The following is a 14880-nucleotide window of genomic DNA, read 5'->3' as shown; positions in this document are numbered from 1 at the left end:
ATTTGAATGAAAATGTAAAAATAAGTTTAGGATATTGGAAGGTAGGAATGCAGGGCTGTTGTTGGAGTGGGACTGCCAGTGATGTTCCCACCCAAGAAGGTGCGAGGCAGTCATGGAGCATGCACACCAGGTGACTGCGAGCCGTGCAAAAAATATGACTGTCATGCTGAGAGATAGTAGGGAGGTATGTTATTAAAAATAATACTTTTGTTTTAGAGAATCTGTATTAAGCCAGTGATCCATATTATAACTCACCGAGCAATTCATGGGGGGTGGGGGGGAGTAAGAAATGGTGTCCACGATCCAATTGAAAATGTATAGTGCAGCTGTTCTACGAATGTTTGGGTGAAAAAGTTCACTTAAAATCCGTAAGAAAATGTTCATGCATATATTGTGCTAAATGGAAAAGCTAATGTACAGAAGGAAAACAAAGCTTATCTGAAATTAGTTTCTGAGTCTTATCTGTGGGCTATGTGCGAGGTAACCAACAATGGCTTGTGGATTTAACTAAAATGCCAGTAACACACTTGTAGTTTACCATACTAACAGTATAGAACGAGATTTTAAGATCCAAAAAGATGTAACCATAGAGCTAATTATATAATCTTATAGCTATGAAAACGTTAGCGGATGCCGGTTTAATTATTCATTTATACTCCACCTCCTCCGACAAAGAGGGGGAGGGAGGCCTAATGGGCATGTGCATGTACTTAAAATTTCAAGTAGCATCAAATGTAAGTATTTCTTGGCGACGGTCTCCTCCTTCTTTCCCCATCATCGGTTGAATGCGCATGCACGGCAGGAGCCGCAAGCGCGCATTCAGCCAGTCTCATAGGAAAGCATACTCAATGCATTCCTATGGCCGCTGGCTTCTTCTCACTGTGAAAATCACAGTGAGAAGCGCGGAAGCGCCTCTAGCGGCTGTCATTGAGACAGCCACTAGAGGCTGGATTAACCCTAGTGTAAACATAGCAGTTTCTCTGAAACTGCTATGTTTAAAGCAGAAAGGGTTAATCCTAGATGGACCTGGCACCCAGACCACTTCATTGAGCTGAAGTGGTCTGGGTGCCTATAGTGGTCCTTTAAATAATAGTTGTCAGATGATTACTTACTCCTACAACCAGGTTGCTAGATGTGGATGAGTAGCTGCTATCTTCTAAATGACATATAAGACACCCCACAGTTTTACAGTGGGATTCCACTGCATAAATCGGGATTGAAAGGGGTTTTTATATGCATATAGCGGACAAGTGATGCCATATTGTTGTCTTCACTGTTGCTCGTGGCCAAATTGTGGAGTAGTGGAAGGTTGATATATTAAGTGTGCTTAAACTGAAAATACATTTGCTAACAATTTGACTACAACAATACACAGCAAGAATGTGTCAAAATAATCAGTTGCTATAAAAATACAAAAAAAATCAGGCTAAAAAGGGAGTAAAATGATATAGTGCACAGTGTTGATCTAAGGGCAGAAATGTTATTGCACAGAAGACAATATATAATTGCTTCAGCTCTAGAAATAATGAGTAATCTATTGGTACATATTGAGACATAAGTGTGTTTTGTGTACAGTTCAGCACTAAAACTACTACAGCTCATCATAGTGATTATGATGCAAGGAAACTGTAGGTCCCATCCTCCTAGTTTATTTCAAACTTCAAATCTTTTCAATAAGCACACCAGAATTTGAGTGGCAACGATAGTTTGAGAGTGCTGGGAATTGATTTGATAGGACAACTAACTTTTTTTTTTTTTTTTTTTAAACCACTTGAAGACGGTTTGACCCAAATTAGGAGAACTGCATTCAAAGACTTTTTACATCACAGCCACTACAATGAACGGTAGTGGTTACCTTGCTTAGTTTGTCCCTTTAATAAATTAACGGACCATACACATGACAATATTTCACAGAAATACAAAACATATTTAGAAATGAAAAATTCAGTTTTGAAAGCACTACAATTGTTAGTTTTCGTATTAACGTTCTTTATCAAATAATGTTTGTGCAACAAAGTTATTTTTTTCTCTGATTTGAATTATTATTTTTTTTTTTACTGCATATATGGAGGGACTGTTTAAAATTTTAACATTTCTTTATAATGGTTATCTTAGGCCCAAAACTATTTTAATTAGCGTACAGCGTTTAAGCCTTCCACCTTTTTGCACAGCTTAGTATGTTTAATATGACTGCTGGCTAACATTAACCATCAATCACAATAGGGGTTATTCTGGTTATTACATCCAAGAATTGAGCCATCATTTTTAACAGCCATTACTTTCGTAAGTTTAAAATGGGAAACATTCTGAGAGAGAAAGGAAAATCAAAAATTAAAACAAAGCAACATGTAGCCACATATTGATAAAGAATCGTCTTATAGGAACACTATAGTGTCAAGAATACAAATGTGGATACCTGATACTATAGTTCTAAATAGCTGTTTAGTCCACCGCCCCCCAATTATCAATGTTTTCCCATAGAAAAGCATTGGGAGGCTATCGCGCAATCACGGGAAAACGTTGTTCTGTGCCAATCAGCATCTCCTCATAGAGATGCATTGAATCAAATGCATATCTATGGGAAATGTTCAGCACCTCCATGCAGAGCGTGGCGATGCTGAACGTGCAGCACTGACTCAGGAAGCACCTATAGTTTCCATCTGTGACTGCCACTAGAGGTGTTACTAGGCAGCAATGTAAACACTGCCTTTTTTTTGAAAAGGCAGTGTTAACATTAAAAAGCCTGCAGTAACATAACTATACTCACCAGAAAAACTACATTAACCTACAGTTGTTCTGGTGACTATAGTGTCCCTTTAAACTACTGCTACAAAAAAAAAAACTATTCATTTTAATATTTGAATTTACATCTTTTTTTTTTCTTTAAAATTAGAGTGGACCCTTAACTGCTTTTTGCCATGTCTTTGTTCATATATATTTTTTTAATTATTATTAACAATGATACTTTTTTTTTTTTACAGTAAAATAACATTTCCAAACATGCATATGATTTCCACTCTCTTATTGGCTGTTTCAGTTGTAATACTATGTAACATGTTATATTAACTTTTACAAAGAAGGGATATGAGTTGTATGTGTATCAGAAAATATGTTTGCAATAGGTGTTCAATGGTAAATAGCTGGAACAGTATTCTTCAAAGGAATAAAAATAACTGACCAATATGAAATATTAGCAGCACAACAAAAAAAAAAAAACATTACAACCCGCTTTTTTAGTTCTCAGCCCTCTCTGGTATGGTTTTCCTTTAAATATGGCAACCTGGTGTTTGCCGTTTCCTTGCATCTAGCAAAGCACAAAGCAAAAACTAAAAAACAAACAAAAAAACAAAACACACCAAACAAATAAATGTATGCTGTTCTGCATAATAGCACACAACTTCTCTTTACAGTGTTGAAATAATATTAATAATATATATATAATATTGCATGGGACAGATTTGTCTTAAAGGAAAATATACCTTCAATTATTACACTAAATGACAAAAAAGGCACACATTACAGTATTTACTATCCAGACATAAAAAGGAAAATGATTTTGCTATGTTTGGATCTTTCCAATAGTATATAAAATATATGAAGTGGTTGATTGATTGTTTTTGAAATCACATTACACAGAAATATGTGGAAAGTGAATAATGGCCTTGATTTAACAAGCTTTCTAAATGAATCAATACAGGTCGAAAATTTTCCAAATGATTTATCTATAGAATTCCGTCTACGGGATTGAAGTCTACGGGATTTTTTGTAGATAAATAATTTGGAAAGTTTTCTAACAGTATTGAATCATTTGGAAAGCTTATTAAATGGAGGCTAATGGTTGGTAGACTCAGGTAAATGAGAACATAGTTTAATAGCACAGGCCAATTTTGTGTGCATATGATAGCAGGAGAGGCAATACTTCAATTACTAAGTAATCAATTAAATCAGTATTTAAAGAAATATTAAGGGCATCGTATGTGTTTTGAGATATTTCAACTGATAAGAAAACCTAAAAACTAAAAGTATGTATAAAATGCAAATAGCATTAGAGATACTATAAACAATGGCCCTTTATCACTGTCACAAGCCTTAATGGAAGCACTGTGCAAAATAGCTGGAATTATAGCACCAAATAATACAAGCTATAGAGTTAATAGAGAACGAAAACGAGGGGGGAAGAGATTAGCCTGTTGTTAGAAAAGTGGTACAAAGTTCTAAAAAGATTCAAAACCACAGTGGAAACCGACCGGATCAGCAGACACGTGTAGTTAATTATTTCCCCACTTTTACAACTTTTGTACCACTATTCTTACATACAACACTTATTTATATAAATACCCCAATGTTTTAATCACTGCTGATGTTCTCTCAATATAAGCGATCACTGAAATAATAAAAATAAAAAAAATAGCATCAAGCAGATTTGTATTGTATGTGTTTGTGTGTAAAGGATCTGTTCCTTGGAGTCAATATATATATATATATATATATATATATATATATATATATATATATATATATATATATATATATATATATATATATAGTTATTTAGAGCAAATATTACAAAATTATTTGTAAGCATAAGAAGTACATTTTGTGATCTGAAATTTGCAAAGCAAAAAAGTGTCTCCAATAATTACCTCTAAACTGGCTACCATAAAAAGGCAATTCATAAAGTAGACTTGCTTTTGCACTTTTATGGTAGGTTTGGAGTTATTTGTTTTTGTGTTTTTGAATTTATTTAATATATAATGAAAAGGTCAGAACATATCTGTAGCCTGCAATCACTTGAAATAATAGTAGTTGTGCTCCTGATGGATTTTATTGCCAGTGTATCCGTACAGGAAACATATGATAAAGGATTCTAAAATGTCAAAGGTTCTAGGTATAATAAACCAAGTGCAAATAGTCACAACCATCGATCTGGGAAATAGGGAGATTAAATTAAGGATAGTGTTTAGGTTTCTATTACATAAAATAAAGACCCGCAGTAAAATCTAGCAACAAACAAAAGGGAAGGATCACATTCTTTAGGTTCAGTGCATGTAGCAGCTTAAATTAGGCTGCCAATCCCCAAGTTGACTTTAGAAAACTAAAAAAACTAAAAAAAATCCAAACAAAAAAAACACAATACAATACAATATTAAAATAAACATACCAGCTCATCAAATTAGTCATTTTCAAACCACCTGTTTTTGTTTTTTTTAAACGTAAATAATTTTTCTTAGAATTATCTACAGCATATAATTTAAGGTTTTCACAATGCCCCCATGCAGCATGTGCCAAGCCTAATCTGCTCCATGCAGTGTGGAAGATTTTGTTCAAAATGCTCAGGGACTGTTTTTCTTCCAAATCGTGTAAAACACCCATCTGGGAGAGGAAGTTAAGGAGAACTAAAAATGACAATAAACAGACGGTCTTAGAAAAAAGATAACATTTTTGGCTTGTGTCTCCAAAACATTACTATGATGACATCCAAATGATTAAAATAGACATTTGTATTAAGTATTTCGATAGTACATAGAATTTAAAAATAAAATACAGAAACGGTAGAAACAAATTGGACACATATCAGCAATAATTAAAAAAACACGATTGTTTTCCCCTAAAGCATATATTTTCGTGAATGGACAAGGGAATTTTAAATTCAATGCCGACCAAGCTGAATTGGAAACAATGTCCTAATTTGCCATTTTTACTGCTCACCAATTTTGGCACAAATTCTCCACACTCCCTGATCACAATTCAAAGAAGGATTAAGATCCCACAGAACCATAGGCAGGTTATAGTTTGGGACCCCCTTACTTTTCAAATAAAGATGGTGAATGGAGCCAAACATTATCATGGTTCTGTGGTCCTTGTCTACCTGTGGCCCTAGGCATCTTCCTTAGGTTAATTAATGGTTAATCCTGCCATGCAATTCTGCTTTCCCCAGGTTTGTAATGGCTTCTTGACTGTCTTTAACAGGAAGGTAGTAATCAAAATATAAAAATACAATATGGAATTAAGCCCTGAATAAATTCATATTTGCTTAATTTATTTTAGAGCTGATTGCTGCAAACTTTCAGATAAAAGAGAACATTTTAAATAAATCTTTAGCTCCATTGATATTAAAAAGTCTGCCAGTGTCGCTTACACATTGCCCAGTTTGCTGTCAACCCTCCATTTAGTTAATAGATCCACAAACGCAACTTAAATTCTATATCCAATCATGTGTCCGTGAAAAACGATGTGCATACAATAAATCTTTTTAATAAATCTCTTTTTCCACATTTTGTCCTTGGCACGTCCTTGTACTTACAGATAGGAAACGCTTAAATAAATCAGATTGAAAATAAAAAAAAAAAAAACGTGAAGGTTAGCAATATACAAGAATATCTGAATTTTGTTTAAAGGGATACTTCAGGTTGTAGGACAAATAGGGTTAGTCACTAAACTGTGAATTATTGTGAAATCACCAGGAAAATTGCGAAAATAGCTGCTCTGGGAACATAGCCAAAATGGGAATATTCAGCTTTTTGAACAGGTGTCAAATACAGCTTTTTAAAGTAAAATTATTACACTGCTTGTTTTTACGATTTTTTTTTTTTATACAAGTAAGAGTTTTCGTTCATCCCTACAGTCCCCACTGAAGGAAGCTACAGGACCAAGAAAAGGCACTTTATAACTTCTATTAAATTGAGCAATTAGCATGTTTTCAAATGAACAATGCTTTAAGTTGAAAGTAGAAATAAAAACACTGAAAATCACCTATGACTTATAACGTTTCTTCAATTTATTCTAGTCCAGGCACAGCCATGGCATATGTTGCAGTGAGAACATAAACACTGTTAAGTTTTTCATCTTCCATTAATTATGTTCAATGGCAGAAAAGGGCAACATTTATTACAATAAATCACAGGGAGCCAAGATGGAGGCGACACGTTCCATAATAGAGGTGTGGAATTACTACATTTCATTTTATTGTTTGGCCCACACAAACACATATTTGGTAAACGTAGGAAATAAGTAAACGTACTAATAAAAATCCTGGGACGTTTTAACAAGCCAAGGTCCTCACAGTTTGGGCAACATAGTGAATCTTCACCAGCCATTTTAGTTACATATTGCAGTATAGTAATGATATAAATTCTAAGAGGCCTATGTATTTGCAGGCCAAATTTTTTATAATTTTCTGCAAATTGTTATTTATACATTTGATAGTATGTACTATTATTTTCCTGTGATACTTCTTAATAAAGAGACATTCCAAACACCATAACAAAGTTTTTGCATAGATTACGTTTGTGTCACTTTTTTCCAGCAGACAGGGTATTTGTGCACCAATGCAAAACTCAAAGCGGCTATAAGGCCACCATTATATAGGGTGGAAGCTAATGTGCAACATGTGCCCTTTTGTAAAACTATGAAAATTTTACTACCCCAACTCTTCACTTTCTACCAATTTCGACTGATAGAAAAGCATTGACTCAGGAAGATTCTTGTCCATATATGTGTTTGTTATACTCTCTCAAGAAATACCTCTGTTTGAAATAGAACATGAAGCAGAAGGAAAGGGGAGGGTGGGAGTTGACAGAAACATTAACTATCCCCCCAAAATAAATATGGAATAAAATACATCTATATGTAAAACCTTTTTGAGATATGCTGCCAGACACATGTTTACCAGACCCAGGGCTAAAACATTTGGCAGAATTGTGTTGTAAAATATGTAGGTCAGTCTCAATTCGATAGACTTGACAGCTGCGGATAATCTTCAGGAAACTTTCCTTGGGAAAATGAATGCTGATTTAATCTTACTCTCTTTAGGGAAAGATTATACAAATTGCCTTTAGGAAGAATTTATTTAATTTGATGCCACATTTGAACCTCTTTAAGACATTACAAAACTTTAGCTTTTGACAAATATGTTGGGGACAGGCAATATACAATGTCATGATTCATATTTTGCTGCTGGTGTTAATACATTAAATCTAAACAATGTTTTATTTAGCTCAAAATATATGGGATATTTCAACATTCAGAAACATCCCAAGTACCCGTAAGACGTATACAGGATTATTCACGGATTTCAAATTTAAGGTCAAAATAACTGAATTGGAAAAATTCTTTAAATCTGCAATGATTTATATTTGAAACTCACTTCTTATTCTCACGTTAGTGAATAACCCTTTTTAATGTTAGATAATGATGAGATTAACATTAAATGAACACTATAGCGTTAGGAATACAAATGTGTTTAGGTGACCGGACCCCCGCTGCAAGTGTTAAAAGGGAGGCTTGTGTGCATGCATGGCAAAAAGCTGCACTGCGCCAATCAGATGATCTCTCTTAGACCATCGGATTTATATAATAGCGTTTTGCACTGGCTGCTCACTGTTTAGTAGACATGCCCATACTGTCGGCATTAAAGAAGCGTTAGATGACCCCTCTATTACCCGTTTAATTCCATTGAACCGCAAAATATATACAGATAAGTTTAACACATTTTTCTGAATAATCTGTGATGGTTTAAATTTCACATAAATACCATACATCCAAACCTGATTTTACCTGAGTGGGTAAAACAAGTGAGTGTCTATAAAGTCATCACATTTTTTCTTTCTTTTATATATGTGAGATTGAGCACAGAAGCAGTAGAAAACTGTAGTTTAAAACCACACACGGCCACTGGTTTGACCATTCTTTTTTAACAGATACATACCTCCCAACGTATATAATAAAGATGGCTGGACCTACTGAAGGGGACATGTTAGCCTCGCTTCAGGCATGCCAGTCTATCAGATGGCCTCCCGGCTGGCCACTATTTGTGGGACCATCCAGACATGGCTTTAGTGCAGTGGGCACAGGGCAAGTGCTTCTCAGGGAAATATCCGAAGGACAAGTTCCCTGGTGTTCCTGAATGCAGGTTACAAGGGAACTAAGACCTTGATTTAATATTTTTAAACTTTTCTAAACAGTCAATTTAAAACCTGAATTGCAAAGTATTAGGCCCAAATAGATGGGAAAAGTATGACCCTACCCAGCTATCGTCATGACTTTTCTATGTCAGCCTTGAATTTGCAATTTGGTTTTTCAATTCACTATTAAGTGGATTAACCCAATTAACACAATTATAGGAAGATAAATAAGACAAATTGGTTAACTTTAAATAAAAAACATTTTTTTTTTACATAAAAAGATGTGTCTGGACAAAGCTTATCTTCTCACAAACCTTTTTTGAACTATGAGATAAATTACACCCCATGCACTTCATCTACCAAGCAAAATACACACTGGTAAAAAGTCATATTTCTATATCGGAGTTTACATTTACAAAGGATACAATTCCATGTAGGAGGGAACGCACACTATCTCCTTAGAAAATTCCACAGGGCAATAAAGCATATTCAGCTGTTCTTCATATAGTGTCAAAGCCTCAGTCAGGTTTACACAGTTTCCCTGTGGGAGGAAGTAAAAGAGGAAAGGAAAGGTGAATTATAATCTTATTGACAAGTATTGTAAATTATGGTCTTATGTAGGCTTTACAGCAAAATAGCAAGCTGTCATTCTTCACAAAGGCTGTCTGTTAGATCAAGCTAAGTATTAGATAATTCCACTGCTATTGGAAAACGTTAACACTTGCAGCACTGCAACACTATATGAAAAAGTCTTAGCTATATGGCTAGCTCAGGGTCTAGTCCAGGGGTAGACAGCCCTTTAAGCAACACTGTGTTAAAACAAGACTTTGAATTTCCTTGGCATGTTGGTTCTATTTTATTTTTTTTGTTTTTACACGTGTGTATGTTGCACTGTTCTCCTTTTGTAATATATGTGTGTTGCTGTGGCTGCTTTTATGCCAGTGTATGCAGGTTGTGTATGTGGTTGAGCAGTTTGTATTGTTAAGTAGATTTGTGGACTGCATGCAGTATTGTGTGTGGTGTTGTGTGTATGTGTGGTTAGGCAGCTTGAGGGGTTTTGAGTGTGTGTATGTAGGTTGTCAGTTGTGTTGAGTGTGGAGGAATGCGTGTGAAGCTATGTGATTACGTGTGGGCTGTTTGTAGTATTTGTGTGTGCGGCAAGCTACTTGTAGGGTTGTGTGCATTCATGTGTTTGTTCTCAGACAGAGACACTCAAAGACCCACTCAAATATGCATTCCAGAAACAAATTCATTGGATTCATACACAGATAAACACTCCAATACACACAGGGTTATTTACTAACATGAAAATTGTTGGGAATTCAAATATAAGGCCAAATTAGCTGAATTAGAAAATATCTCCAAGTTAACTACGTTTCCAGTTTGGCTACTTTGGCCTTTAATTTGAACTACAATGTGAATTAACTTTGAATTCCCCATAATTCCCACATTAGTAAAAAAAAAACAAAAAAAACTGACAGTTACACACACACATACAATGCTAAACACACACATATACAATCACAATGCAAGACATGCACACTGTGGCACATACACACTGAGATTATTAAGCCACCCTGCATTTAGCTTATGGAAACTAGGCTGGCCAGGTAGAGGGCTAGGGCTGCGGCTGTTGCTGCTAGTTGCTTTCCTTCTGTGTGGATTCCCCTTGACGAATGCTTGGAGGAAGTGATCTGATGTCACTCCCTGCCAGGCAGCCATGATTAAATGGAGGACTGACCCACACTGCCTGTTGCAATCACAACTAGACCCCAGGTTTAGTCACTGGCTGCCAATTTACAAAGAGCATAATGTAAATCTCAGTGCAAATATACATTATGCTTTAGTGAAGTAATTATCATGAACGCTTTATGTGAATTTTTTTTTAACTCTGTGGTCATTATCTTCTGATCGGTGTGATCAATCCGCTTAACTTCTGTACTTAACCCCTAATGGTAGTCCCCATTCAATACAGAATTACCCATACAATACTCAGAGCTAGGTATAATATAGAGACATCCATACAATAATCAAAGCAAAGCACTATACAGGGATACCTATACAGTACACAGAATGGAGTATAATACAGCAGGGCTTAACAAATCCAATGCGTCAGGTTGCCATGGCGACTAGAAATTTTGCCCTGGCGTCTGGGATTTGAGAGCTCCGCGGGGAATATTGGAGCCGGCTGCCTTGAGGAGGATGGAGCCAGCCGCACTGAGGAGGATGGAGCCGGACGGCTGAGGCAGCATGGAGCAGGATGGAAGCGGCGTGAGTATACATCATCAAAAAGCTCCACATAGACTGGCATTATAAAAGTGAACCAATGGAAGGGTTCCATGCCATATATGATGTCATAATGAGGCACCAGGAAGCTATGGACAGGTGGGTGTGCATCAAAACACAGAAGAGACAATTTCTGTGATTGCCTATGACGCGAGGCACAGGTTTTGTGACACTTTTATGTTACTCACAGTAATGCAGTCTTTAACATTCCCGATTTGTGTGCAAAAAAAACACAATATTATTTGCAGATTTGACAGGAGCCTGTAACAAAATGATTAAATGAAAAGTCTCAAAATGGTTTTATTTAAATATCTTGGGGAGGGGGATTACATTCTATTCTAAAAAATTACTTTTGTGTATCAATTTTGGATTTTGTCATTACTATTTAAATTTGTAGTCTAAGCATATAAAATTTTGCAAAGGTTTAGCTTCAAACCTTTAATTTACTCCATGCAATATTTTTCCTATATCTTCCAAAAAATGAAGGAACACTATACTGAAATGCAAATGCGTTCCTAACACTATTGTGTCCAAAAAACTAATTGGATGACCGACACCCCGAAATGAAAAAAAAAAAGCTATTTACTTACCTGATTTCCCCTAGCGTGCCGACCTCTGCACGGCCGCCCCACCTCCCCAGCTGAGATCATCAATCCTGGTCATCAATTAGAGAAATCATAACAGCTCAATTAAATAATAAACATGTAGTTATTTTCTCCAGAGATCACAAGGTTTCTCAATATCTAGATTTGGCAATACTGCAATGGAATACCTTGCAAGCAGTCTGTATATCCGCCTGATGCAACCAAATACCGAACATCTAGAGTGTCACTGAATGCACAGAAACTATAAAAATTCATCAACCTGTGAATTCTGTGTAAAAGAATTACCACGATAAACATAACATATATAGAGAGAAGTGACAGCTCGACTTTAAATGCATTCTAAACACATTCTAAATTATATGGTGTACACAGACAATGTTAAAAATAAATAAATAAAAAAACAAAAACATCCTGGCTGCTCTATAATTTGATCCTATGCCTGTTATTGAGCAATTGCAGATACATGTTACGAGGAAAACAACTTAATGTACTGTCAGGAGAACCCGGGGAACATTCCTGTCTGAGCCATTTCATGTAAATTATTCCAACTCATCACGTATATTTAATCATGTGAATGCTGCATAGATGGACAATAAAATAGTTTCATCCAGCTGGCATTCAAAAGCAAAAAAAAATAAAACATTTGAAGAGTTTTGCCATGTTTTTTTTTTCTGGCGCGATTGCTGACCATAGATTTCCACACAAGGACATTATTTTTCTGCTGAAAAGAGCATTTGTACAGAATTCTATGTTATTAGCTGACATAGCTGTGTGGGGTGGTCCGGCTAATTCTGCTTAAGCAATATATAGTTAAAAGCTTGACGTATGTCTGTGCTCTCTTAGCAATATACTGAAGCAGTTCCTTGTTCAATATTGCTCCCTTCAGCTGTTTATCAATGGCATGCAGCTCCTATAACTCTGTGTCAGTCAGATGGCCATTGGCTGGCAAAAAATTATGTGAACTGTAGTCCACCAACTGAACACCTGTTGTGCACAATCCATTTATTTAAGGACACCTTTTATACTTCCCTTTAACAGTTTTAGCTACTTTCAAACACATGCCTTCATTATCCTGTCTCTTGAGATAACGGCATTTATTCATTAGCCAGCAATGCTGTCCTGCTGTTCCCATATAGAAACTTGTTTTATATCTTTTGAATGGCTATTTTGAGTGCTGGAACCACTATATCTATGCACTTAATGGTAAATTGTAGTCGGCATGTTTCAAGGAGTCCCTTGGCATCATTCCTTGGTAAACAGCCAACCTTTTATGAGCACTTACCTAGTCTTGTTCTCTGTTTTTCTGGTCTGCACTCATATGCTAAAGCAAAGTTCATAGCAACAGTGTACATCAGGGCTCGACAAATCCCAGGTGCCAGGTTGTCAAGGGCAACTAGAAATTTTGCCCTGGTGCCTGGGATTGCCATACATTTGGGTGCAGGAGGGTGGCTTCATGGGGTCCTGTGGTCTGAGGCTGATGGGAAGCTGGGGATGTGCTTCTTCCTCTTTCCATCCTCTCTGCATTCTCCCAGCCATCCTGCACTACACTCTCTGCTAGCTGGGAGGAAGTGACTTGAACTCACTTCCTCCCAGCAACGTCTGACAGGGGCCTGGTCGTGCTGGTAAAGGGCCGCACAGCCTGACTGGGCCCCTTATTAGTGACACAATTGAGTGCCCAAAAGTGTAAGGGGGTCTCACAATGACCCCTCCTACTTGAGGGTTCCAGTGCAGCTGCACTGGCGATAGTTCTGCCACTGGTTTTAAAAAATCTAGGATTTTCGACTGGTATGTTACTTACCATCTCCTTTGTTTCATTGGTGTTTTTTATCCTGCAGAGTAAAGAGTTTTTCTCAGTTTTCTTCTGGCAGGGTTCCATTTTGTCCCTCTGCTTCTCTGCAGAGGGGTTGTATGTGGTAGCCTCTGCTCTTTCTTCCCCTACAGTGCAGCCTTCTTTGAAAGCCAGACAAACTGGATGCATTCTAGAGAGATTAGTGCAGGCTCTGAAGACACTGAATAATACTATGTAGATTTTATGCAGGCTACTATAATAGATTCCAAACCTCAGTAACTGGACCTAGTATAGGGGTATTTTTAGATTCTGGGGCATTTTTAAGAAAACTGCATCCCTACAAATACCCATAAGTGATACATTGTATTGATCTATTTTTTGATTGCGTGGTGTCTACTGTAATGTACTGTAGTGTACTGTAATTTTTCAAGGTTTGGGATAGGACCTTAGTTCCAGTAAGTGTAATCTTGCTACAGAATACAAAGAAATTCTAGACAAACTGGTTGATTCCAACTTCGTGGCAACGGTTTAGGAAAGGCACTTTCTTATTCCAACATGACTGTGCCCATGTGCACCAAGCTTGATCCATGAAGACATGGTTTAACAAGTTTAGTGTGGAGGAACTTAAGTGTTCTGCTCAGAGCCCTGGCCTCAAGCCCACAGACCACCTCTGGGATAATTTGGAATGCCAACTGCAAATCAGACCTTCTCATCCAATGAAAGCCTGACCTCAAAAATTTTAGCTGAATGGGCACAACTTCTACAATCCAAAAACTTGTTGAAATCCTTCCGAGAAAAGTGGAAAAGATCCAACTCCATATTAATGTCCATGGTTTTGTAATAGGATGACCAACAAGTTCATACAGAAGTAATGGTCAAATGTCCACATATTTTTTGACACATAGTACATATGTCTTAGCTACCCATCCAATATTTAAAGGGACACTATAGTCACCAGAACAACTACAGCTTATTGAATGTGTTCTGGTGAGTAGAATCATTACCTTCAAGCTTTTTGCTGTAAACACTGTCTTTTCAGAGAAAATGCAGTGTTTACATTACAGCTTAGGGGTAACTTCACTGGCCACTTTTCAGATGAATGTTAGAGATCCTTCCTGGGTCATGACTGCCTAAAATGCATCCATAAATTCAGTGTCTCCACCCTCTGCATGCAGACACTGAACTTTCCCGATTGAGATTCATTGATTCAATTAATCTCTATGAGGAGATTATGATTGGCCAGGGCTGTGTTTGAATTTTGCTGTCTCTGCCCCTGATCTGCCTCCTTGTCAGTCTC

The 14880-nt window shown here is 36.7% G+C and overlaps 1 protein-coding gene across 1 annotated transcript in view; it reads right to left on the bottom strand.

Moving 5' to 3' along the window:
* Positions 1-4791: 4791 nt before the first annotated feature.
* The window catches only part of SMS (spermine synthase), a 128374-nt gene continuing 118285 nt past the window's right edge, over positions 4792-14880 (bottom strand). Inside the window, exons 10-11 of the mRNA XM_063450271.1 lie at positions 9329-9444; positions 4792-5373 (exon numbers count right to left, since the gene is read on the bottom strand). Of these exons, the coding sequence (XP_063306341.1) occupies positions 5334-5373; positions 9329-9444 (156 nt within the window). The 3' untranslated portion in view covers positions 4792-5333. The remainder of the gene's footprint in view (positions 5374-9328; positions 9445-14880) is intronic.

The sequence above is a fragment of the Pelobates fuscus genome, chromosome 1 (genome assembly GCF_036172605.1).
Source record: "Pelobates fuscus isolate aPelFus1 chromosome 1, aPelFus1.pri, whole genome shotgun sequence".
Taxonomy (NCBI): domain Eukaryota; kingdom Metazoa; phylum Chordata; class Amphibia; order Anura; family Pelobatidae; genus Pelobates; species Pelobates fuscus.
Note: the sequence above shows the minus strand (reverse complement) of the source record. Positions and strands in the feature narration are given on the sequence as shown.